At 56.4% G+C, this 26,895-nt stretch overlaps 1 protein-coding gene across 28 annotated transcripts in view; it reads right to left on the reverse strand.

Moving 5' to 3' along the window:
• The window catches only part of LOC112932232 (proteasomal ubiquitin receptor ADRM1), a 55,337-nt gene extending 28,830 nt beyond the window's left edge, over window positions 1–26,507 (reverse strand). For 2 of the 28 annotated variants that reach the window (XM_072735422.1, XM_072735430.1), the window contains exons 1-8: window positions 26,379–26,426; window positions 24,332–24,432; window positions 24,152–24,237; window positions 10,631–10,731; window positions 6,939–7,083; window positions 5,538–5,613; window positions 781–915; window positions 143–240 (exon numbers count right to left, since the gene is read on the reverse strand). In XM_072735422.1, coding sequence (XP_072591523.1) covers window positions 143–240; window positions 781–915; window positions 5,538–5,613; window positions 6,939–7,083; window positions 10,631–10,667 — 491 coding nt within the window. In that variant the 5' untranslated portion in view covers window positions 10,668–10,731; window positions 24,152–24,237; window positions 24,332–24,432; window positions 26,379–26,426. Of the gene's footprint in view, window positions 1–142; window positions 241–780; window positions 916–5,537; window positions 5,614–6,938; window positions 7,084–10,630; window positions 10,732–15,665; window positions 15,739–16,279; window positions 16,386–17,202; window positions 18,505–18,585; window positions 18,608–20,891; window positions 20,995–24,122; window positions 24,238–24,331; window positions 24,433–26,378 lie in introns of those variants that run through there. The other 26 variants (XM_026015090.2, XM_072735428.1, XM_072735423.1 and 23 more) reach the window with 23 other exon arrangements.
• Window positions 26,508–26,895: the final 388 nt, after the last annotated feature.

Consider the following 26,895-nt stretch of genomic DNA (forward strand, 5'->3'; position numbering starts at 1 on the left):
GTGACACAGGCTGCCTGTCCTCACTGCCGCCCGCCCGCCGCTGGCCTGTGATGCGCGCTGTACCCCGGCCGCAACCCCGGCCTCCCTCTGCGTCCCCAGCCCTCCGGCCAGCCCAAGCGGCCCGACAGCCCCGGGCCCTTACCTGATCAGCTCGTAGGTCTCCCCCAGGAGGGGGTTGAAGGGCTTGCCGGTCCTCTCCCACTGGGAAGCCACTGCAGACACCGCGAAGGCTGCCACGCACTGGGAGGAACGCACACGACGGTGAGCGAGGGCCCCCGGGGCACCGCAGGCACGCAGCTGCTCGGTGCCGGTGCCGACGCGCTCCCGGCAACCTCAGTCTCCCGCTTGTCACATGTCTTGAGATTACAGAACTTCCGGAGAAACGCGCTTCATCACGAGCACTTCCTCAAAGCCACACACGCAGGAACTGTGTGCGGCTTCACCCCCCAGCCCAGCCCAGCCTTGAGGTCCTGGGCACGGCCGGTCGGCCCGGCGGGCGCACCCGCATGCACACGGAGTGCTGGTCCCCAAAGGAGCCAGGAGGAGCTGGGGCGCCACACCCGCCACCACCACCCGTGGAGCTCAGGCTGCGCAACACCTCAGAGTGGCTGAGCGGGACAGCACCCAGACGTGTGGGCCCTTCCCCCAAGCGTCCGCTGACGAGGTGCCTGGGCCCTACCACGACGTGCTCGTCAGACGCTGTCATGTTCCCAAGAACTACGATCCGACACCCACCCAAGCTCAATGTCTGCTGCCCCCTGAGGGGAGCCCAGCACCCACCTGCATCCTCTCCAGGGCCTGGGGCTGGCACGAGGCTCTGTGAATGAGGTACACGTGCTCCATGTACTCTGTGATCCGCTGGAGGAAACTCAGAGGCTCGTTGAAGGCGATGGGCATGGTGATCTTGGAAAGCTCCTAGAAGGAGCAAGAAGACTCATCACGCAGGGGCTCTCCCCCAGAACCCAGGCCCCACGCCCACTCTGCTCTGAGGGCAGGGAAGATGTTCGCCTTACTCATCCAGAGAAAGAACGTAAACTATGTGCAGGCTCTACTACTCACCTGCTCAAGTGGCAACACTCCAAACCCACTTGTGGGCAAGGCTGGGGGGAAGACGCCCCCCATTGCTGGTAGGGGTGCAAAGTGGTACAGCCATGCAGAGCGGGCCTGGCCGCAGGAGCACAACTACATGCACACCTACCCTTCGGCCTGGTGGTCCCATTTCCAGGAGCCCAACCCACAGATCCTCTGGCAAACGGCCAGAGGCCAGATGTCACTCAAACGTCCCCACGGGGCTCCAGCTGGTGTGGGCAGCCACAGGACACAGCACAACGCAGTGACCAATGGCATAAGCAGTAGCCCCACGTGGCTATGGCTGTACCACACCGGGGAAAAGGCGGAACAGCCTCTAGTTTGTCTAAACACGCAATCAGCTTTCTGAAGCATGGGAAGATGGACCCGAAAGCTGTGAAGTGGTCCCCTCCAGGGGAAGGGGATGGGCACACGGAGGCCAGGGACAGGAAGCTAAATTCTTGGAATATACCTGGAATCTCGTCTGAAAGATGTGACTTTGGGTTTACAATTTTGAAACAAAATTAATTTAGAAAAGCAACCTCCAAACACCAAGAATATGATGAAACAAATGAACACACACAAGCCCCTTGGGCGTAGCCACCCACAGAAGGACCACGGTGACTTGAGATACACCCTAAGGGCGAAGTGAACCACAAAAGCCAGTGAACTCGCACATTTCAGTAAACGTGCTGTTGGCCGCAGAGCTGGTCCTGTTCTCCAGAACCGTTCTGCGTGTGGGACGGAGCAGGTGAGTCACTCATTACGTGTTCACCTAAACCGGTCATCTCCAGCATTGTTAAACACTGGGATTATCGGTGTGGGAGAAAAGAGGCACAGACACAGTGAGACAGAGATTACATTAGTCCTGCCATCCCAAATCTAAAGCACCCTTGACACAAATCAAAACTGCTCCCTTGGGAAAGACCTAGAAAAAGCAACCTGTAGCCTCCCCGGGGCCCAGCTGTGGTCCTGAGTCCTCTCTCCCTGGACAAGGGGCTGATTGCAGATCCTGGACAACAAAGGTACAGAAAGAGCCAGAGCATCTTCTGTAAAGGGTTACAGCCAACCTGAAGACCCCAGTACCAGAGCCACAGACAGAGCAGCTCGGGGACCAGAACACAGCATGGAGCTTCAACTCTGTGAGTTTAAAAAACAATAGAAGACAAACTAGCTGGTTATACTGGTCATGCTGGGTGAGGCTACTGAACCAAATCCGTCACTTGACAACTGTGATAAAGAATCACCCACTGACCCTGACTTTCTTATGCAAACCACACTCGCAGCAGTGGAAGGGCACGTTCTTGGCACACAAGTGTCCCAGGAAATAAAGGAAGAGCGATGCCGCTGGCGCAGCTCACACACTAGGCGTCAGGGGCTCAAAGTCAGGAGAGGAGAAACAGAGAGGTGTCCACACAGCCTGAGCAGCACAGACTCGGGAATGGCACTCGAGACAATGGAGAATTTGATATCTCCTCTTTTTTTTTTTTTTATTTTATTCATTCATTTATAAGAGACAGAAAGAGGCAGAGACACAGGCAGAGGGAGAAGCAGGCTCCATACAGGGAGCCCAGTCCCAGGACCCTGGGATCACACCCTGAGCCAAAGGCAGATGCTCAACCGCTGAGCCACCCAGGTGCCCCTGAATTTGACGGCATAAACATATTACGGTGTCAGGACTGTGGTTGTGTTAAAACAATCTTGGGGCACCTGGGCGGCTCAGTCAGGTAAGTGTCCAACCCTTGGTTTCAGCTCAGTTCGTGATCTCAGGGTCCTGGGATCGAGCTCCATGTCAGGCTCTGAGCTCAGCAGTGAGTCTGTTTCAGATTCTCTCTCCCTCTCCCTCCTACTCTCTCTCTCAAATAAATAAAAATCTTTTTAAAAAGTAATCTGGGGACACCTGGGTGGCTCAGGAAGTTGAGCGTCTGCCTTTGGCTCAGGGCGTGATCCTGGGGTCCTGGGATAGAGTCCTGCATCGGGCTCCCTGCTTTTCTGCCTGTGTTTCTGCCTCTCTCCCTGTCTCTAATGAATAAATAAATAAAATCTTAAAAAAAAAAAACAGTAATCTGTATCCTTTAGCGATACAAGAAATACTCGCAAGTGGAATTCGCTTCAAAATACTAGGGGAGTGGGGCAGCCCCAGGGCGCAGTGGTTTGGCGCCGCCTGCAACCTGGGGTGTGATCCTGGAGACCCGGGATCAAGTCCCACATCGGGCTCCCTGCATGGAGCCTGCTTCTCCCTCTGCCTATGTCTCTGCCTCTGTCTCTCTGTGCCTATGAATAAATAAATAAAATCTTAAAAAAAAAAATACTAGGGGAGTGGGAAGCAATGAGGTGTGGCTGGGGTGTGATGAGCCCTGGCTGCCGCGGTGAGCCAGGGGATTACGCAGCTCTGCCTGCTCCTGGCTGTGCTTCAAATAGCCCACGTGGGCCACTGTGTCGCCGCTGCTCAGTGGCCAAAGCAGTACAAAGAGGGCAGTATCACCACTTCAGAGGCAAAGCCCATGGATGCTGAGCAGGTGCAGCCCTGGGAACATGCCGCCCACGCCCCACGTTTTGTTTAGCTTCTATTTGAATCCATCCAAGGTGGATTCCTTGAGGAATGCAAGGTAACGGTGTCCCTTTATGACAAGGGATCTCAAACAAGCTTCAAGATCAAGGAGCTAGTCAAGTTTATCACCCAACCTCGGACAGACACAGCCGTCCAGACCTGACCCACTCACACAGTGAAAAACGTAGGTGAGAACACTGCTAAGAGAAAAGAATCCCAAATGTGCCATTTTATTTTATCTGTTTTGTTTTGTTTTGTTTTGAGGTGTTTTTTTTTTTTTTTTTTTTTTTTTTTTTTTTTTTTTTGCCATTTTAAAACAGAAGAGACATGCAGGGCACCTGGCTGGCTTAGTCAAAAGAGCCTGCAACTTTTGATCTCAAGGTTGTGAGTTTGAGTCCCACATTGGCTGTAGAGATTACTTAAAAATCTTTTCAAAAAACCAAATCAAAAAAAGAAATAAAAGATAAGTGGGTACAAAAATATGTAGGTGTACAAGCAGGGTCATAACGCATACTCGGGTTTCCCAGCTGTGTCTGCAAGAGGCCTGGGGCAGTGACACCCCAGGAGTGGCGAGCACATCCAGCGTAGGGTCCTGATGTCTAACCACCACCCTCCAGCAGGGCAGCAGGGGAGAAAGTATGAAAGCAAGTCCCCTGTGAGGTGACCAGTGACGCTCCAACAGGAATCCCCTTGTGTCGCTCACTGGGCTCTGGCTACTACGTGAGAGGTCACCACCACAGGCAGCTGCGTGAAGGGCAAACGCAGCTCAATGCACCTCTGCAATCTTGTAGAAGTCCAAAATTATTTCGAAATAAAAAGCGGTGGGCAGCCCCAGTGGCGCAGCAGTTTAGTGCTGCCTGCAGCCTGGGGTGTGATCCTGGAGACCCGGGATCGAGTCCCATGTCAGGCTTCCTGTATGGAGCCTGATTCTCCCTCTGCCTGTGTCTCTGCCCCTCTCTCCCTCTGTCTCTCTGTCTCTATGAATAAATAAAAAAAAATTTTTTAAATAATAAATAATAATTTTTTTAAAAGCGGGAGAAAAGATGCAGTTTCCTCTTGGAAAAAGGCTGATAAACAGCTGAGGGCAGAAACAAATGCAGCAGCACACATGCGAGGAGCACCGGGGACAGGGCCACATGTCTGTTGGTACAACACTCACTGGAGTCTGAGTCGCCCCACGGCCCAGGGGGGTGCTCGTCCCTCCCAAGGGGACACAGCTCACATTCCCACAGCCGGTTGAGACAGGCAAGGACACCATGAGAAGAAAAGTCTGTGGCTCCAGGACACCAACCATCCAACTAACTGTTCTGTTGCAAACCCAGAGCACCTGAGCTCTGCCTGCAGCCCAGCGTGGGACTGGGGGACGGTGACCCACATCTTGCACGCCTGCCCACGGCTTGGCCTCAGCATGCGTCAGGGAACCCACCGAAGCTCCCCAGTCCTGCACACTGTCCACAGCCAGCCAGCGAGGAGCCCGTCACAGAACACCAAGGTCGAACCTAAACCCTTGTGATGCTCCCTACATCCAGAGGTTGACCTGCGGGATTGTTTTCCTGCTGTCTGCAAACACTTGGGCCTTTCTCTCCTCTTCTCCTCTATCTCTGTCCCTTTCCTATTTTACTACCCTCATTTCATGTCGCTATAAATATGCAGAGCACATCTTCTTCAATTACCAGCCGAGCAACAAATTCATGGGAAATAAAAATGTTTCAGGGATGCCCGGGTGGCTCAGTGGCTAAGCATCTGCCTTTGGCTCAGGTCGTGATTCCAGGTCAGTGAATCGAGTCCTGCATTGGGCTCCCCAGAGGGAGCCTGCTTCTCCCTCTGCCTTTCTATCTGTATCTCTCATGAATAAATAAATAAAATCTTAAAAAAAAGTTTCAGCTTGAAGCCCCAAGGTGAGTCCATGTGAACTTACCAAGCCGATGCATTTCTTTAATATACTCCACACACTGAAATCACTTCTGGTAAACATCGGGGCGGGCAATGACGTCCTATAAAGAATCGACCAGAGAAATACATATTTATTCCTCCAGCAGAAGATTCGAGTTCAGTCGATGATTTTGCTCAGTGACCAGTTTTTTTAGTTTTTAAATGCAAACACCACATTTGTGGGCTCTAGCAGCAGCTAGGGTTGTTAAATCCCGAAGACAGGTTTCTGCACAGGTGCTTTGGAGGGTCTCCCAGGAAATGGTCATGACCACACAGACAACTTTCCTCTCCCTCCACAGAGTGGGGGATGGGGCGCCCCTTCCCCTGGAGCAGCCGCAGGCCCACGGGCATGAGGACACAAGTGGGAAGCGAATTAACACCTTTCCAGAAGCGGGCCATAAGCCCCTTTCAAATATGAGTTTGTTCTCCTGAGGTACAGTTTCTTTTCAGGCCCTCTTCCTGCCAGCTGCCAGGGGAAACCCGGCAGTCTCCCTCCTGGGAACCTGGGGCTGGAGGAGACGCTCTCTCCGCCTGGAAAGGGGGTGTCCAAGTGGGCTGTGAATCCAGAGCCCATCGGCAGGCAGCCACAGCGTGGGGGGCCCTAGAAGGTACCACCGGGGTCCCGGGGTCCTGCCCTGCACTTCCCACTGGCTTCTGGCTCTGGGTAAGGTCCAACTACACCCACAGCAGGGGCTCCTGGCTCAGACACCCCCACCCCCACCTGATGGCTCTGAGCTGCAGAACAATGACAGCAGGTGCGCTGGCCCAGGCAGGAGGGCGTGCCTGCCCGTGGGGATATCCCATTAGGGGCAGCCGGCTCGGGGCACACTGCTTATGTCAGGGGTGAGAGGGGAGGAGAAGCGGGCCTCTGGGGATGAAACGGGAAAGAAAACATTTACGAGCATCGCAGGGCAGGCTGCCAGTACCCCACACTGGCTCTGGCCCCCCCTCTCCTCTGGGTTCTGGGAACACTGGGAGCGGCCACAGCAGGGCAAGTGCAAACTGAGGGGTGCCACGGGGAGGGGCGGGGCACTGAGGTGAGCCTTGTGTGAGTCAGGAGGGAAAAGCCAGAACTAAAGAGACACGGAGGAGAGAGCCGTGGCCGCAGCAGAGCTCTGCCGTGAGAAAGGCCCGGGCCACCTAAGGACTGCAAAGAGGCCTCAGTCGGCTGGGACCAGGGACAACGGGACAGGGGCCGAAGCCAGAGGAGCAGGGCCAGTCCTCATCTCAAGAGGAGGGTGACCTTATAGTCCCCTATCAGGTGCCACGGGCGGGGTCGCTCCTCCCACTCAGGCCTCCGGAGAGCTGAAGGGGCGCCCTGCAGCACGGTGGGGGGCAGCCACAGATACAGCAGAAGATACTAAAACACACATGTAGGACGACATACCTGTGTTTCTGAATCCCATTCTCTCGGGGGGGCCTCTCCCCGACCTTTCCAATCCCGTTACTTCTACTGGTGTCCACACGCATCACTCCAGCGACTCTCGGATCTGCCTCTGAAAATTCCCCGGAAGAGTTCTCAGAATCAAAGCCTGCACGCAACAAGCAGAATGGTCATCCTCGGGGACTGGGAAGCTGTAACAGCCCACCTCCAAGAGTTCTGACCATGCCTGAGCTCCACGTTGCTTCTAACGGACACGGTTTGCAGCAGCGAGCTCTGCTCCCCAAGAGCCCCAGGTGGAGGCAGGGACACGGGCAGGCTTGCTCTCCCGGGCCTTCCCAGGAGCCGCTGAGACCCGGCTCCCACCCAAGGCCCGGGGGCAGGCAGGGAGCAGTCTGTCCCTGCTTCGGTCAGGCCTCACTCCTTGTGGGGCGGGCACCCCGACAGCAGCCAGGCCAGCCGAGGCTGCAGCAAACTCGGTCTCTGCACACGCTCCGCAGTCAAGTTCTGCCTCCACTTCTAGAACACAAGCCACGGCAGTAGCTTCTACGGAAGAGGAACGTGTGCCAAACGCTCTGCCAGACTCTCATGCTCGTGAGCAAGAACCTGAGCGTGGAACGAGCAGCTGGAGCTCAGCAAGCATCCCACGTCGACCGAGAGCGTGGGCAGTAGGTTCCTGAGGGCTGGTGTGGGATGTGGCTGGCCCGCCCCGGGCCGCAGCCCTGTCCCCCCTGGAGAGCCCTCTCCCAAAGGAACAGCCCCTACAGGGAAAAGGAGGCCCGCTCCTCTCGCATCAGCTGGCACAGCTCACTGCGGCACACGCCTCCTGCTCCCAGGCACACTGGGCACCGACCCGCGGCTGCCAGGCAGCAGGCCCACCCAGGGGGGAAGGTGCTCCGGGCCTGCGGTGCTCGGCATGACCGTGACCACTGCAGGGGGGACACAAGACCCACCGGGAGCCGAGTTCCTGCTGCCCCTCACTGTGCAGATGAAGGCGAGGGCATAAGGCCAGGTGGGGAAGTGCTGTCAGACCCGAAACATCAACAAATCTGCTGCTACACTTTCCTGAGAAGACGCGAAAAGAACCCTCTCTGCTACTCCTGCGTGCTGACAGGTTCCCAAGATGCAGCACCGATGTTCACCACACGCTGGCTTTGAAAGGTACGTCCAGAACGAGCCTCTTAAAGGATCAATATTTCCTAAAACAGCCTGCCACCTCTCATCTTCTAACCCACCCAACTGCAACATCTACTTAATCCTCAGTCTAAACTTTGTTTTTTTTTAAATGTATTTATTTATTTCTTATTTGAGAGAGAGAGAGAAGAGAGCACATGCGCCCGAGAGCACAAGCAGGGGGAGCGGCAGGCAGAGGGAGAAGCAGGCTCCCCGCGTGGAGCTCAATCCCAGGACCCAGGGATCATGACCTGAGCTGAAGGCAGACGCTTCACTGACTGAGCCCCCCCAGGCGCCCCTCGCTCCTTTCCTGCTGGACCCGCCCAACCACCTTCCCCCAAATACCCCTGTCCCCTCGGGTCCCCCGACACTAGGAGGTCCTGCCTGAACACGCACCCAGGAAACAAGGCAACACATCGCTGACGATCATGCTGACATCCCTTCTCGGACTAACACAGCGCTGTGTGAACGGGTTATATGCTTTCACATGCGACATATGTTGTAAGAAACAGAAAAGACTGATAAGCACAGGAGAAACTTGAAATCACCTGTAATCTGATCACTCGGAGGCACACACACTTTTTTTTAAGATTTTATTTATTTGACTGAGAGAGAACTTGCACACGCACACAAGCAGGGGGAGCAGCAGGCAGAGGGAGAGCGAGAGGCAGACTCCCCGCTGAGCAGGGGGCCCAATGCAGGACTCGATCCCAGGACCCCAGGATCCTGACCTGAGCCGAAGGCAGACGCCTCACTGACCGAGGTCCGCAGGTGCCCGAGTCACACCTGTTTACCAGATCAGTCTGTTCCCGTGTGTGTTTTCCATGTACCTTAAAACCTTTCCCTTTAATAGTGCCGGTTCTTGGACGAAGTACCGCCTACCAGACCATTCATCTAGGAAGCGCCAGGCTTCGATTCTCTTTCCTACCTTTTCCGCAGTTACAAAGTCAGACTAGTCTACATGGTGAAGGGTCAGCACTCTGCCCGTCTCACATGCATCATCGCACTGGGAGACTTGGTGCTTTTCTGCTGTTAATTTGGTTTGGAATGGAAGGACTGAGGTGAGAAAGTGCTGTCCCCGGACAGCTGCCCCCTCCACCTCTCTCTCAGGGACACGCAGAAGAGTGTCGCCATGCGCAGAGGCAGAGACAGAGGTTCTCTAGACGGCACGCTGCACAAAGCTCAAGTCCTCCCCAGAGAAAAATCTCCAGGCAAAGTTCATAGATGTTCAGGAATCTGGGTGCAGGGTCCCTGGCAAGAGGAAACGTCCCATGAGGCCCCAAAGGGAGGGGCGCACCTCTGGTTACAGGCCCAGTGGTCCCGCAAGGGCCAGGTGATCCGAGGGCACGAGCCCCTGAAGACCACCGCACTCAGCAGGAATAACCGAGTGGTTGCTGAGGAGCGAGTAGGTTGGGCGGACAGTGTCCTAGGAGCACATCTACGAGGAGCACTGCAGCTATGAGATCATGGAAGAGGACTTAGTAGTTTAGCCTCTGAAAACCATAGGGAGCTCAGCGCCTCCTGCTTCTTGAGCTTCGGAGACATCAACAGTCTCGGCCGCCAGTCACCGGACCCGCAACCCCTGGTCTGGAAGGAGGAGCGTGGCCCGTGAGTGACCGAGGCCCCAAGCTCTGCCAGGGCTCCGGAGGACAGACACTCTGGCCCAGAGGGGACAGCCACAGCAATTGCTGGCAGAAGGAGCCCCTCTGACCTGAAAGTCTGCCACTAAACCCCTGGCCCAGAGAAATAGTTCAAAGTTGCTACTGTATTCCTCTACCTAAGGATGGGGGAGCTGGACTCGAGGGGCTCCTGAAGTCCCTTTCCACCAACAATCCTCGGCAGACGACAACGACATCACAAGTGTTGACCCTGAGGGCCGTCTTGAACTCGAGGAGCCTTCAGGACCACACGGTCACCACTCGCTTGCTTGCTCAGGTGCCAGGGGCTTCTTCTAGCGCCGGGGGGGAAGAGGCCATGGTAAGGCCTCCCAGCCTGCCCACCCCGGCCTGCCCGCCCCGCGCACACAGGCCTTCCACGCACTATTTCCCATCGGGCTCCCCTGTCATCTGCAGGAGGCCGGACCACAGGCTGCGTGCCGGTCCTGCAAACGGTCCCGGGAGAAGGGAGGCCCACTGCACTCCGTACCAGCGGGAGCAGCTTTGTCGGCACAGAGCCCCTCTACTTGGGGTTTGTACTCCGAGTGGCGCCAAACCAGATCTAGTCCCAACGTGAAGACAGCAAGGCTTGGATCAGGAAGTACAAATAACATAAGAAAACTGACCACGTCACTTGGGGATCCAAATAAAAGTGTCTACGCTCCAGGGCAACTCTTGTCCTTTCTCGTTACCGCCCGTGGCCCACAGCCTCCCCCGCAGGCTTCTGCTGAGTGTCAGTGATGGGAATGGGTCCCACCTCCACCTGCTCGCCTTCCCAGGCCTTCTCACACCCCCCAGGCCAAGTCTGGGACCCGGCCCGAGGTCTCGCGCCCGCACCACGGCCTCTGAGTCAATTCCTGCCCTGCTCACCTGTGACGGCATCAAAGAATTCCTCCTCGCCGTTCATCCTTCGGTAGCCGGGCTCCCTCGCCACCCAGTCTCGGCTCTTCTACGGAGTCATCGTACTGGACCTACATCGATGTGTAAGGAATTGCATGCTGTCAACTTATGTTTTGGCAAAAATCCAACAGGCACTGGAGCTCTAAGGGGAAAAGCATTTCCACATACTTAGCTTTCAAAAGTTTTATGGTTTACTTTTTATTTTATTTTATTTATTTATTCATGAGAGACACAGAGAGAGAAGCAGGCTCCATGCAGGGAGCCCGATGTGGGACTCAATCCCGGGTCTCCAGGGTCACGCCCTGGGCTGAAGGTGGTGCTAAACCGCTGAGCCACCCGGGCTGCCCAGTTTCATGGCTTAGAAACACTTTATAAATTCCCATTCACCATTCTTGACATCAATCTCAATCACAGTTTTAAGCAAAGAAATAAAATGAATGATCTGACAAATGCATGATTTCAAAATATATGAGAAACATTCATAATACAAATATCCATCGAAGAAAAATAGATAAACAAGTAATCACTGATTGAAGTTATTTTTAAAAATCACTATCTAAGGGCGCCTGGGTGATTCAGTCAGTTAGGCATCTGCCCTTGGCACGGGTCATGACCCCACGGGGTCCTGGCATCGAGCCCCACATTGGGCTCCTTACTCAGTGGGGAGTCTGTTTCTCCCTCTGCCTGCCGCTCCTCCTGCTCATGCTCTCTCTCTCTCCCTGACAAGTAAAATCTTTGAAAGAATCATTATCTACAGTTGTATAAGAAAATGATAAACACTAGAATCAAGAACACAAGAAACAGGTGTTGGTGAGGATGTGGAGAAAAAGGAAGCCTCGTGCACTGCTGGTGGGAATGCAAACCAGTGCAGTCACTGTGGAAAATAGTACAGAGGTTTCTCAAAAACTAAGCGTAGAATTAGCACATGATCCAGTAATCCCACAGCTGGGCATTTACCCAAAGAAAACAAAAACACTAATTCTCAGAGATAAATGCACCCCTATGTTCATTGCAGCAACATTTACAGTAGCCAAGATATGGAAGCAACTGTCCAAGGACCAAGACGTTGTGGGGTCTGTGATGGAATATTATTCAGCCATAAAAAGGATGAAATCTTGCCATTTGCAACATGAATAAACCTAGAGGGTATCAAGCTAAGTGAAATAAGTCAGAGAAAGATAAATGCCATATGATTTCACTTACTTGTGGAATATAAAAACAAATGAATAAACAAAGAAACAAAAGGCAGAGACAGACTTGCAAATACAGAGAACAGACTGTTGCCAGTGGGGAGGGGGAGGGGAGGCCCCAGCGCCCAGCTGTAGAATGAATGGTCACAATCAGAGGCACAGCATGGGGACGTCATCGATGGCGCCGTGAGAGTGGGGTGTGGTGACAGGTGGCAGCTACACTGGTGAGCTCAGCATCACCTGCTGTATACCTGAGATTAATGGAACATTATGGCAACTATACTTCCATTTTTAAAAACAGTAACAGATTTTTAAAAAGAAAACAATGAGGTCCCCATTAAGCATCAGACTCTTGACTTCAGCTCAGGTCATGATCTCAGGGTCGTGAGATCAAGTCCCAAGCTGGGCTCTGTGCTGGGTGTGGAAGCCATTTAAGATTCCCTCTCTCTCGGGCAGCTGGGGTGGCTCAGCGGTTTAGCACCGCCTTCAGCCCAAGGCCTGATCCTGGGGTCCCGGGATCGAGTCCCACGTCGGGCTCCCCCATGGAGCCTGCTTCTCCCTCTAACTGTGTCTCTGCCTCTCTCTCTCTCTCTGTGTCTCTCATGAATAAAAAAAAGATTACCTATCTCTCTGCCCCTCCCACCTCTTACAAACGCTCACTTGCTCCCTTTAAAAAAAAAAAAAAGAAAGAAAACAAGGAAATGATTGATGTGGGGGAAGTCGGGGGACAGGCGGAAAAGCAGGTCAGTTGCGGTGAGGTGCTCACGGGTCCGGGGCTCAAACACACCCGAGAGCCTCCTGCTGACGGTGGCTGCCAACCTCATGGAGGCTACGACAGGCAGTCACAAGCAAGTGCACAATGTTGTTCGAGTACTTGTGTCACACCAACTTTAAACCAAGTTTCCATCGCAGTTTCCTTTGTCCCAAAAGGTTGACTTTAATGAAAACAAGCTGAGTTTACGTCTGTGTGAGTAGCACAGACGTGGGGCCCAGAGCCTTCCTCGCAGTTCTGATGGCAGCAAAGGCAGAGACGGTCCCGAGGGAGGGACGTGCCCTCTGCCCTTGGAGTGGTGACACAGAGCTGGGTGACACCTCCAAGGCGGCTCATCTCTGGCCCTGTGAGAGGGCCAGAGCATACGTGAGCTTCCATGCTGTAAAACAAACTGGCATGAAGCTACTCCCTTCTTCCTACCCTGAAAGGCTCTCTGAGATCCCTTTCTTTCCCACCATGCGGAACCAGGCACCAGGCAGCTTCTGGAAACACCCGTACCGAGCCTCGCTCACCAGTCCAGGACTCTTTGCCCGCGCACACTAGAGACGTTACTACCTACTCTAGCTCCTCTCCGACATGACCTGTCCTATCTATGACATGTAGTGACTTGCTCTGTCCCTCTGGAAGCCCCTCAAAGGAACCAGGGTCCCTGGAGACTTAGAAGTGGCTGAATCCAGAACGGGGATCCCTGGAGGGCCGCAGGAAGCCAGGGGGCCGCGTCACAGGGCTCAGGATGAGCCCACAGAGGCTCCCGCTGCAACCAGGGACGTCGTCGGAGCACCAACGTGCAGCAAGAGACCTTGATGCACGGGACACAGCGAGACCCCGAGCTCACACAGACTGGGAGGGAGGCGACTGGTCACCCGGGGGACGCCAGCACGCGCTTCTGAAGGCAGCCGCCAAGCGGGGGCCGCCAGGCCTCCATCCCGTCTTTCCTGCACGGGCTCTCGGGCTCTCGGTGCCGCCGCCGTCTGGCCTAATGACAGGGGAGCAGCGGGACGAGGCGGGAGGGTGTGTGCGTGGCGCTGCCACATGACACGGACAAGGGACCACGTCGTGTGGCTGCCCACTGCCAGCGGCGCTGCATGCCCCCTCCGCCGTCATGCCCCCAAACTCAAGCCGCGCAGACAACACAGAAACACGCCGCACTCCGCTCCGATGACAGGGACAGCAGGATCCTTCCGCCGGGGAAGGCTGCAGGACTTCCAGCTTCTTCGGCGGCAAATCACAAAGGCTGGAGAGGGCGCCGGGAGGGTGGCCCCCCGAGTGTGTGGCCCGCCAGCCACACGTCCAGCCACGGGAGGGGCAGCCGGGCACAGGACCCAGGCACGGCCCGCGATCCTCACGGAGGGGACCGTGTCCCGGGTGGATGCATGGGTCAAAATGCACTGTACAGTTCAAATCCGGGGACTCCACTGCATGTCAATTAAACCTCAAGTCAAATGTGTCTTAAAAAAGGCACAGGTGTTCTGACTGCGCTCTCCCAAGAGGCCTTATCTGCAGAGCTGCAGCTGTAGTCCCTGTGGACGGGACACGGTACATCGGGGCTCTTCCTCCAAGTGACACGGAAGGAGCGGGTGGGGGAGCCGCACAGGGGCCTCATGCTCTGCCGCCTGCCTTCCCCCACATGGAAAAATCTCCCGTGATAAGAGGGACGTTAAGAGCCATGATGTTTCCCTTTTTACATGCTTCATCACCCTAACAGAAGTCCTAAGGTTAAAAGTAAATCAATCAAAATGGATGGAAATCTTTAAAATGAGGGTCTAAGACGTCAGGCTGGACAACGCTGAAGGCCGGGCTGAGGGCCGGGCCACCCCGAGGAGCGGGCCCTGCCGGGAAGGCCTCGCCCACCAACCCCACAGGAACATCCACAAGCTCAACGATAAATCTGCACAGCACCCCGCAGGCTGGCTCCCATTTCACAAGTTCAGTAATTAATTCCAACAGTCTCGAGGGAATTCCTGGAAGAGCTGTTCTCTTCATTTTGCCTGGGCCGTGGAACTCCCCACTGCCACAGGCCATCAGCACCACACAGAGATCTCCCTCACGCCTTCCACTAGCATCCGCTGCCTGCCACTGGGTGCCAGGCCTGGGGGGCTCTGGGAGGCCTCTGCGGGGCAGGCTTCTGCGAGCGTTCCAGCCCGGGGTCCTTCACAGACCTGCCTGCCTACCTGACCTCCTCACATTAGAGCTCCCCGACCCCTCCGAACCCCCACCATCCCGGGCCCTGCAGCATTTGGTCGTCTGAGCAGCCTGGGGCCCTGGACACGGGTCTCCTACCCCCAAATCCTGCCAAAACGCCCTGCAGAGGGGAGTGAAGGGCCGTGTGCATAAAGCGCCCCTACCCTCAAGAAGGCTACGGAACTGAGGGACACTCAAGCTTGGTAACTCAGCCCCCTACCAAGGTACAGGGACGTACGGAAAGTCAACTGTTCAAGAAACAGCATCAACGAGAAGGCAGCAGTTAGTACTTCCTGCGTATGCCCTCCTTCATGCAGATTTTATTGTGCATTCAGAAGACATCCACGAAGACAGTGTTTCAGGAAAGGACTTTTTTTTTTTTTTTAATTAGCTCTTTCCGTTCAACTATCCCCTCTTTTAACTGCAGAGAAAACCCAGGAAACTAAGCCTGTCCTGTATATCTTAGCTGGCCTCCTTCTGCACTGACTTTGGGCCTGAACGCGATACCACGGGGCTGACCTGGCCTCCCGGAGGGAACAGAAGGAGGAGGCAGAGGTCTTGATCCCTTCACGTAGGGACCTCCCGCCACGGGCTGCCCTGAATCCTCACTCCCAGCCTCTTCAGGGGGCCACCAGCCCAGGACACCCCACCATTCCTCCCAGTTTCCCACTCCCTTGAGAAGAGCCCCATCCAGCTCTCGTTAAGATGTACACTCTGACTGCCGTGCGTACATCCAGAACCCTGGCTCCAAATGCAAAATGTCCCACCACCACTTGTACAAATACAAGTACACTTGTACAAATACCATTCAAGTCTTTCAAATACATCTGCATGATTTTATTAGAAAAACAGATCTACTCACATAGGAATAAGTGGCTGCCTAAGGGACCCAGAGGTTAATCTTCACAGTCAATTTACGAAAGAGGAGAACTTCTCTATAAAAAACAGACAAGGCAACCTAGGTGTGATCTTCACAAGAAGGAAAAGGACACTGGTAATATGAAAACTCTAACACTACTTTTGCAGTTAAATATCAATTCTGAATTTAAATTGTTCAAAATAATATAAATTCTATTTAATAATTCAAAAGTGCATTGGCAAGCATCAACCAGACAGAAGGTAAATGAGGAAACAGAGAACTTTACACCACAGAGCGAGCAGATCTATGACACATAGAACGTACCACCCAACAGCATCAGCAGAAACACGTTCTCAAGCACACACGCGCAGTGTCCAGGAGAGAGCGGATGTTAGGCCACAAGTTACATCTCAATAGATTTTACAAAATAGACCTCGCACAAGGCATCTCCTCTGCCCACAAAGCGATGAGTTAGGAATCAGTAACAGAAGGAAAACTAGAATATTCACAAAACTGTGGAAATTAAATGGTGGGCCCTTAAGCAAGGGATCAAAGAAGAAATCACAAGGGAAATTTGAAAATACTCAGGAACAAATGAAAATGAAAAAATAACTTACGCAAATTTAGGAGATGCCACGAAAGCAGTGCTGAGGAGAATCTGATGAACCAACATCAATATCAAAAAATGAGAAAAATCTCAATTCAACAACTTGACTCTACAACCTAACAAAAAGAACAAATACCAAGATTAGCAGAAAGAAGGGAATAAGAATAGAAAAACAGAGAAAATCAATGAAACCAAAACTTGGTTCTCTGATAAGATCAACAACGTTGGTCACCCACAGCCACGTAGACTAAGAAGAAAGGAGAGAATACTCAACTACAATTGGACGTTACTACCGACCCTACGTAAACACACAGGAATGTACGAGATGCCGTGAGCGATGGCACGCCAACGGACCGGATACCGTCGATTAAACAGGCAGCCTTCCAGAAACACAAGACCCACCAAGACCAACTCACAGAGAAACAGAAAACTTCTGACTGGTAAGGAGATTGAATCAGTGATCAAATATCTCTCAGCGAAGAAAAGCCCTGGGCCTGATGGCTTCACTGGTGAATTCTACTGAACACTTGAGGAAGAACTAACACCAATTCTCAAACTTTCCCAAAAAACTGAAGAGGAGGGAACATTTCCTAACTCATTCTACAAGCTTCAGCATGATCCTGAGGCAAGGCCACATAAAGACCCCACAGGAAGAGAAAGCTGCTCCCCAACATCCCCTAAGGATAGAGGCCAAGGTCCTCAACGAAACACTGATGAGAGGAACACACTGAAAGGACCAGACACCATCACCAAGTGGGATTTCCTCCTGGAATGCAAGGATGGGCCAACATATGAAAATGGGTGTAAAATGCACATCAACAGAATGACGGGAAGACACATGATCATCTCAACTACTACACAAAATTCACTTGACAAAATTCAACACTCTTTCATGATAAAAACACTAACAAACAAGCAACAGAAGGACCTTACCACAACACAGCAAATATAGTCAACGGTGAAAAACTGAAAGCTCTTCCTCTAAGATCAGGAGTAAGGAAAGGACGGCAGTTCCTCAAGAAAAAAAAACAGAATTACCATATGACCCAGCAATTCCCCCTTGGGTATATGCCCAAAAGAATGGAGAGCAAGGTCCTCAAGGTCCTATTTGCACACCCATGTTCACAGCAGAATGAGTCACAATAGCTGAAACACGGAAGCAACCCAGCGTCTGCTGGGGGACCAACGGACAAACAAAATGTGATCTACACGAACAATGGACTATTATTCAGCCTTGGAAAGGAGGGAAAACCTGACACCTGCTACCACAAGAACGAACCTCGAGGGCACTGTGCTCAGTGGAATATGCCAGCCACGAAAGGACAAAAACAACCTGATTCCACTTACGTGAGTTCAGATTCATAGACAGCACGAGGGTGGCTGCCAGGGGCTGGGGGAGGGGTTAGTGTTTACTGGGGACAGAGTTTCAATTTTACAAGATGAAAACAGTGCCAGAGATGGGTGGTGATGACGGGTGCACACGTTATAAATGATTTCATACGAATGAAACCCACACTTAGACGTGGCTAAGGTGGGGAGTGCCCGGCCAGCTCAGTCGGTAGAGCGTGTGACTCTGGCGCTCAGAGTTGAGTTTGAGCCCCACGATGTGGATAGAACCTACTTAAAAATAAAATAGTGTTTTTAAAAAATGGTTAAGATGGGATCTCTGGGTGGTGCAGCGGTTTGGCGCCTGCCTTTGGCCCAGGGCGCGATCCTGGAGATCCGGGATCGAATCCCACGTCGGGCTCCCAGTGCATGGAGCCTGTTTCTCCCTCTGTCTATGTCTCTGCCTCTCTCTCTCTGTGTGTGTGTGTGACTATCATAAATAAATAAAAAATTTTTAAAAAATGGTTAAGATGGGATCCCTGGGTGGCTCAGCGGCTGAGCGTCTGCCTTCGGCTCAAGGCGTGACCCCGGGGTCCTGGGATCGAGTCCTGCATCAGGCTCTCTGCATGGAGCCTGCTTCTGCCTCTGCCTGTGTCTCTGCCTCTCTCTGTGTCTCTCATGAATGAATAAATAAAATCTTAAAAAAAAATGGTTAAGACGGTAATTTTATGTCATGTATATTTTACGACTTTTTTTTTAAGATTGTGTTCATTCATTCATGAAAGAGAAAGAGAGAGAGAGAGAAGCAGACACACAGGCAGAGGAAGAGGCAGGCTCCAGGAGGGAGCCCGATGCGGGACTCGATCCCGGGTCTCCAGGATCACGTCCTGGGCCACCAGAGATCCCCCCAGAACTTTAACAATTGGAAAAAACACAGAATCAGGCGGTACAGACGAGAAATACGGGACTACGCACGGAGCTCAAACATACCAGGCACCACGCTCAGACGGCGTTACGCTGAAAGGGAAAAGGTCCCGTTATTACCAACGATGGGATTCTAAGAAGGGACCCCAAAAGCTCATCTCACACTCCGGTTTCGGAGGCTGTGTCTCCTCCCAACTGTTCAAAGTCACGGAGCAGAAAGTCCCTGGCTCACTGGCACGGAAACGCCACGGAAGCACCGTGAGGCCACGACATTGGGCAGTGAGCTGGGCCGGGGAGCGGGGCGCGGATCCCGGGCGGGGAGAGGACGCCAGCGGCTGCCCCAGAGCCCCCCACAGGGCGGTCACAGAAGAGGCCTTCCCAAAGGGGGCGCCAGGGAGACCCCAGAGGCCCAAGGAGAGCAGCCCAGGGACGCCGGGCTGGCGCCCCGCGGAAACGGGCCGCACCTTCCGGAGCACAGCGCATTGGAGGCTCTCGGCGCCCCGCACCCCTTAAGGTCACGGCCAAACATTTCTGGACACCCCTGCGCGTCGTCGGTGCGGGGAACACGCTGACCTCAGGCGACTAGTGATGGAGCAGACCGGAGTCCCCAAGGCATCCCCGCGGGACCCCTCCTCCCTCCCGGGAGCAGCGTGGCCGTCAGAGCCCTGGAAAGGTGCTCCAGCCACGCGGAAACGTTACCACCGTGGCCCACCCGGAACAGGAAACACCGCCACTTCCGAGTGCGAGCCAGAGTTCAAAACACGATGGGCCACAGTTAGCCATGGGTGGGAACTAAAGAACAGAAGGACAGAGATGGAGAAGTTCAGGACGAGTGGAGCCAAGGCCGCTGGAGGATGCTAACATCCCAAGGGGAAGGCCGGCCCTGCGGTGGCCCCAGCCCGCCGCCTCTCTCCCCCAGGCAGCAGAGAAGGGCCGGGGGCCACCTGTCCCCGTGTCTCCCGAGACCTCGCCCCCCAACACCACTACTGTGGGCAGACAGTGCTCCCTGGCCACGCGGCCCTGGTGGTCACTCATGTGTTAGCATTCTAGACCCACCTGTCACCTAGATGCCTAGACACTGTCGCCCTACTGACACCCACCACGCCACAGTTCCCAGTGTCTTTCTTTCGTAAAACACAAGTTAATGGAACAAGGACTCAACCTGCACTGGCTCCAGAGCCCGGCGGCAGAAGCTCCAGCCGGGCTGGGGATGACGCGTCTGCTCGGTCTGGCACAGGAGCCACTGGCTGCAGGTGACTCTGAGCACCCGAAATGTAGCTGAGGAACCCAAGGGAGTGCTTACTTTTATGCAATGCTGAATGAACTGAATTCCTTCCACTTCAGCATCCATCCTGCACCCAGCGCTCCAGGGTCTCATGGGACCATAGGTCACTTTTCACGCTGAGCGCCGCAGCCCTAGAAAGCTCTCCAGTGGTCCTGCCACAGGGAGGGAGTCCTGCGGAAGGGAGGCGGCCAGCAGAGCAGGGAGGGGCGGGAGCCACGGGCCGGCCCAGCGCAGCAGCCTTCCCAAGGCCCACCTGTCAGATGCGCCACAGTAAGGACGCCGGGCCAGCCTGCTGTTTATTCTGATTTCCAAGCACCTTGGACTGCTCCCCTCGCCCTCACTGAAACGTGCTGCTGCCACCCGCTGGGGAAAGACCAGGCCTGCCCACTCCCGCAGCCCTCCGAGCCTGCGGTGGAGCCAGGTCACAACCTGCCGTGCGCACACGGCCTCCTCCACACGGTGGGCTACGCGTGGCTGTCGGCCTCGCACCCACGGGGCACCTCTCACACCCGGGGCTCAGCGAAGACGGGCAGGAGCGGGCGCTGACCCTCCGGCCCCGGCTCCCGGAGACCTGGGTGAGACGTGGCTCCATCCAGGTGCCGTCTCGGGGTACAGGGAGCTGCGCGGCCCTGTGTGCCTCCCCGGGTGTGCAATCATCACAGACATCGGCTGCCTGGCCCTGCGCGAACTCCCAGCCCCGCACGGCGGGCGGATTTGGGCGGATCTGCGCTCTGCCTTCCAGCACGCCAGGGAGCAGCCCCGAGGACGCACGGCCTCACCCCAGGCCAGCCGAGCCGGTTTCCGGGGTGAGGCGTCCTCGCTCCGCGCTTCTAGGCTTCAGGAAGGTAAACGAACCTATCGCACTAGGTAAACGAATGTCTAGTGCTCCCCACGCCAACGGGGGCCTTGGGGGCAGGCAGGGGGCAGACGCAGGAGCGCGGGCGGCCAGCAGCGCGGGAGCCGCACCTCCTGCTGGGGCCTGGGCGGCCGGCTCAGCCCGAGGGAGCGGGGCACCCCCCCCCCGACAAACTGCCTCCGGCTCCACCAGCCGAGGGTTCAATGGCGAGCGCCAGGACCCGTCACGCACCTCGAGGACCGGGGGCTCCGAATCCAGCACGGAGGCCTCCAAGCGCGCACAGGAGGACGGCAAGCCCGTTCACACACGCGTTTGTTTTAATCACCTCATCATCCTGTGACACAGAAAAAAGGGGCCCAACTCGCAGCCGAGCGAAGGCGTGACGACGATCTGGACCGGGAGCTCCGACCACGGCCTACGGCCCTGCTCATGGAAACCGGCGAGCAGCCACCACGCACGCGAGCAGCGGGCGCGCGGTGCGGGGCCCTGAGCATCCCTGGGCAGCACCCCGACGGCAGGCCCCGACGGCAGGCCGTCTCCGACCAACAGAGCCAAACACCCTGGACCAGCGGGTGGCAGTGGGACGGCCAGGACATGCTGGGTACGGCGCAGGAGCAGTGACGGGGGCCCGGAACCATGCTCACAGTCCAGTTTGCCATGCCTGCTGCCCTTTCTCATCCGGTGTCCTTCCCTGTCACCTCCAGGTACGACCCGATCAGCCCCTGGCTGGTTTCACTGTGCTGAGTCTATCCTCCTAATATCAGAGCCATCCCAGGCACTCCCAGCTGTACTTCCTGAGCACCAGTGCCGGGGACAGGGGTCTCAGGGATGAATTTCTAACCAGTCCCCCAAATGTGAGAAATAAATAAAAAGAAACAAATGGCAAGATTCCATTTGTGTTCTTTTTTTTTTTTTCCCTTCAGGAAGGTGACTTGGACTCTCCACTAAGTTTTCAAAAAGGCCCTTGATCCTAAACTGAGCTAGGACCCCACCGTGGGCCCCAAGTACCAGTGAGCACCCCAGGAGCATCACAATAACAGGAGCAAGCCGCACACATCCCGGAAGCCCAGATCCACTAGATCTGGGGCTGGGCCTTGAACCTACATTTCTTACAAAATTACCTTGGTTTTTCTGATGAGAAGCTAGGTTTCAAAACCCTTCGATGTTAACCCAGGAGCCTTCTAACCCAACAGGCATCAGCATTCACCCCATAGCACAGGCACCGCAGAGACAGAACCCATGGCACCGCTCAGGGAGCTGGCACCACAGGGGACCCCACCTGCCTCTGTCCCTCCCGTGACCTACCCTGCTCCACCTCCGGCCAACGACTCCTGGACTACAAGTGCTTGGTACCTAACTCATACAGGGTCAGGGACGAGATGGCCCCGATCCTCTCCTTCCCCAGCATCCTCAGAGTGACCGCGGGCCCTCACTACATCTGCCTCCACCATCAATCTGCCTGGTGCTTCTTTCCACTCCACAGCTGTCCAGTTTGGACGTGAACTCACATAGTCCCCCTGGTTTTCATCAGTAGCATTTTCCAGCCACGCAGGTGGCTCAAGGTATCAGATCACGGCTCATCTTTTCTCATGAGCAGCCTCTGATCAGTCTTCATTTGTTCAGTAAAGCACACAGCCGTCCCTGCCCTGTGGCTGCCATAGTTTTTTTCTAGAATCTGGATTCAGTACCACTTCCCTACAGACCATTCTCATGTACACAACGCTCTCTCCCAAGAACCCCGGCACAAGTCTGGAACAAGCCTTACTCAGCACCTTTGAACCCCTTGTAAAGGTATGAAATGGGCAGTCAGACAGGCCTGTCTACCCAGATGGTTCCCACTGCTGACAGCCTGGGAAACCCCGGGCACCCAGGGACCTGGGGTTCCTGGAACAGAGCATCAGGCTTGGTGGGATGCTGCCCAGAAGAGCACCAGGCACACGGCCCCTGCTCCCCTACCACTCGGTCAGGCCAGGTCCGCCAGGACTGACCCCAGAGTCTGTCTCAAAACAATCCTTGCAGGCACTGCCTTGACACAAAGACACACGGCAGGCCGGGGTCTCCCAACACCTGCTTCTTCAAGACAATCCTTTCTATTTTTTGTTAAGATTTTTTTTGTTAGAGTAACCTCCACCTAACGTGGGGCTTGGAACTCATCACCCCACGAGTCACACGCTCTAGCGACTGAGCCGGCCAGGTGCCCAAGACAGTGCTCCGTACGGGCTTACTTCCACCGTTTAGCTCAACACAAAGATTACAGTATTTGTATAACCTGAAGATCCAGTTCAACGAACGGTGATTTGAAATTCTGCCAGAGGAACTCAAGTAGTTTTCTGGGTTTGGAAAGAAAAGGAAGAAACGCCATAGAGTTCTCAGGCATGTCTAGGTGGCTCCCGTCACACGCTTACGTTGCAGAGCTGCGGGGATGGGCCGCACCCCACACCATGTTTCTGCGTCAGGGCTTGACCCCAACCCGAGTGCCATGCGCTGCAACACCAAACACTTGGAAAGAGCAAGACTTATAGCAGAGACACAGATCAATCACTGTACGTGGAACCTGCACTTACAGCGTCAAACTAGCACTTAAGATACTAACTCTGAGGACGTAAGTAGTTTTTATTCATCAGCCGTGTTCGTACACTTAACTCCTTCTCAGTCTCAATAAGCTACAAACCAGTGCTCCAAGCTCAGAATTAAGCTACACGCTCAACAATGTGTGCCAGACACTCAGCCCAGTGCCGCCCGCAGCGCAAAGCACAGCGCTGACCAGGAGCACGTGGGGTGTCCGGGTTTCAAAAACTTTCTCACTGAGAAAGCAAATGTCACTTTTGTGATCAGCTGGGTGTAATCAAATCCTAAGAGTTGAGCAAGCTTTAAGTACATGTCCAAGACTCGGTGGCCAGCATTTCCTAGAGGGCAGAGGGCACGGCTCAGGGGCACGAGGGTGAAAGACAAGGGGTACCTGCAAGACATGACAATAGTACAGCTCATCAGTGTCACACGGCACAGCAGTGTGACCCCCCCTACCGCAGGAAGTCTGCTTGGAGCTGAGCTCGCGGCCACGGCCTCGTACTTGTGTGTGTCTGTCGTCACCCTGTTCCTCCACCTCGGCCTTCCGCACAGTGAGCCTCAGCCGGCTCGCTGCTGACCAAGGAGCAGGGCGGCACGGAGAATATTTCTGCAAAATCTGGAATAAGCCAGATGGAGAATTCCTTCATTTTAGAAAAAAATAAAATTGTTTTTATAAACACTTGGGCTCACAAAAATGAACATCTATCAGATAGATATGCTGCAAAAAATACAATTCCGGCACAGAGTAACACAGAGAGATTAGAATATTCCAAAAGAAGACGTGAAGGGGAGACGGTCAATAATAATTTTGGTTTAAAGAGACAATATGGAGGGTATTTAAGAGTGTAAACTCTGAAGCCCAGCCTGCTTGGGTTCAAATCCCTGCTCCCACACCTACTACTGTGTGACAGAGGGTAAGTCACCTAATCTCTGCTCCTCAGCTTCCTCATGAACCCTGAGGACGTCGGCGCCACACGAGTGAAGTGAACGCAGTGTGCTCACAGCAGTCCTGGGAAAACAAGTGTTACATATTATCACCACCTGAGTTAAGAGCTGTTATTAACAGGAGGATACGTGATGCAAACAGCAAAAGCAAATTCTACCAAGGAGACTCAGTCATCCATGCACTGTCATGTTCTCAGTGACAACAGCGTGCCAGGCTCCGTGCTGGACAAGGAGGAAGTACAGCCCAGAAGGTTCCTGTCTGCAACAAGAGGAACGGAAGGAACCATCTGGAGCACCTACTGTGTGCAGGGGCAGGGGTAGGGCCGCCCAACACGGGATTATCTGCTCATCAGCCCTGCAGGTAAATGACACAAGTCACAGTGCACGGAACTCTGGCCAGGGGACAAAAGTCAGGAAAGGCCTCCCACCCTGCTGCCCAGCATTAGCCACGAGGACCTGGGTCCCCCCTGCCGCCCAGGGCTATGTCCTCCCACCATCCCCACGCAGCCACAGGGGTCAGGCTGCGGGGCTCAGGCTGCAGGGGTCAGGCCCAGGGCTCAGGTCACAGGGCTCAGGCAGCAGGGGTCAGGCCCAGCGCTCAGGTCGCAGGGCTCAGGCAGCAGGGGTCAGGCTGCGGGTGTCAGGCCCACGGCTCAGGCTGCAGGGCTCAGGCCGCAGGGGTCAGGCAGCAAGGCTCAGGCCGCAGGACTCAGGCTGTGGGGGTCAGGACCAGGGGTCAGGCCATAGGGGTCAGGCCCAGGGCTCAGGCAGCAGGGGTCAGGCCGCGGGGGTCAGGCCCAGGGGTCAGGCCACAGGGGTCAGGTCCAGGGCTCAGGCCGCAGGGGTCAGGCTGTGGGGCTCAGGTCACAGGGGTCAGTTCCAGGGGTCAGGCTGCAGGGCTCAGGCCCAGGGCTCAGGCTGCGGGGGTCAGGCCCAGGGGTCAGGCCGTGGTGGTCAGGCCCAGGGCTCAGGCCACAGGGCTCAGGCAGCAGGGGTCAGGCCCAGGGCTCAGGCTGCAGGGCTCAGGCAGCAGGGGTCAGGCCCAGGGCTCAGGCCACAGGGCTCAGGCAGCAGGGGTCAGGCCCAGGGCTCAGGCTGCAGGGCTCAGGCAGCAAGGGTCAGGCCGCAGGGCTCAGGCTGCGGGGGTCAGGCCCAGGGATCAGGCCACAGGGGTCAGGCCCAGGGCTCAGGCCACGGGGGTCAGGTCATGGGGGTCAGTTCCAGGGGTCACGGCGTGGGGGTCAGGCCCAGGGCTCAGGCCACAGGGGTCAGGCCGCAGGGGTCAGGCCCAGGGCTCAGGCAGCAGAGGTCAGGCCGCAGGGGTCAGGCCCAGGGGTCAGTTCCAGGGGTCAGGCCCAGGGCTCAGGCCACAGGGCTCAGGCAGCAGGGGTCAGGCCACAGGGGTCAGGCCCAGGGCTCAGGCCGCAGAGGTCAGTCCCAGGGGTCAGTTCCAGGGGTCAGGCCCAGGGCTCAGGCCGCAGGCGGCGGGCAGACAGGGCACATGGCCCAGCCGCCCCGGGACCCCCTGAACTGAACGAGGCCAGGTCTCCAGATGCGCCCAGCGTCCCGGAAAGGGGCTAAGCTGCAGCTGCTGGCTCGGCCGCCAGCCGGTTCCGGACGGACATTCGGGGTCCCGGGATCGCGGCCGTGAGCAGGGCCCCGGGGGCACCGGGCCGGCGCGCTCCCCCCCACCCCCCCGCCCCGCCCCTCGCTGCGCCCCGAGCTCGCGTCTAGGTCGGGGGACAGCCCAGCGGGCCAGGAGCGCGCGGCTGCCGAGCTGCGGCGGCGCGGCGGACACACGGACGGAGGGACGGAGGGACGCGGCGGGCCCTCGCACAGGTGGTCGTCCGCGCCGCCCGCCCCCCGCCCCCGCCCCGCCCCGCAGCGCCCCGACCCCCGCCGGCCCGGCTTCCGGCGCCGCAGTTGCCCGGCGACGCGCGCCCCCGCCCCCCGCCGCCGCCCCCCGCCCCCGCCGCGCCCCCCCCGCCGCCGCCGCCGCCAACTTTCCTCCCGAGTTTCCCGGGGGCCGCGGGCCGCGGGGGCGGGGGTCGGGCCGAGGGAGCGGAGGGGCTCGGGGGCCGGGCCGGCGGGCGGGCGCTGCGCCCCGGGCCCGGCTCCCCTCCCCCACGCCCGGCCCCGCCCGGCCCCGCCGCCTCCCGCCCGCCCGCACCCCGCCGACGCGGGGCCGGGTCCCGGGCCGCTCACCTGGACCGCGGTCCCTCCGGTGCCGGCCGAGCCTCGCCGCCCACCCCGCCCCCGCCCCGCAGGCCCGCGACCCGCTGACACCGAGGCGGAAGTGCGGCCGGCCGCCAGGCAGACTGACAGCCCGCGCCCGCCACTCGCAGCGCCCGGCGCCAGAGCGTCAGACGCCGCCTGCCCAATCAGCGCCCGGCCCGAGGGCCGCGCCGGGAGGCGGGACTATGCTAATCATGTCCCCGGAGCGGCAACCCCCTTCGCCCCTTGGGAGTCCCGCCCACACGGAGGAGTGACGCCACGAACAGCCAGTCACAGCAGGGGGAGGCGGGGTTATGCAGATACTGACCCCAAAGGGGCGGGAGAGAGGGAGGAAGGGGCGTGGCCGGGCGAGTTGAGTTTACAAACAGCGAGTCAGGTGGCGGGGGCGCCCGGCGGGCAGGTGCGCGGGGCCGCGGGTCCCAGGCCGGGTTCCCGGGCCGGGCGGAGGCGGGAGGCGGCCTCTCAAAGCGCTCCTTCAGCTCAGGCA

This window comes from Vulpes vulpes, chromosome 14 (assembly GCF_048418805.1).
Source record: "Vulpes vulpes isolate BD-2025 chromosome 14, VulVul3, whole genome shotgun sequence".
In the NCBI taxonomy this organism is placed as follows: domain Eukaryota; kingdom Metazoa; phylum Chordata; class Mammalia; order Carnivora; family Canidae; genus Vulpes; species Vulpes vulpes.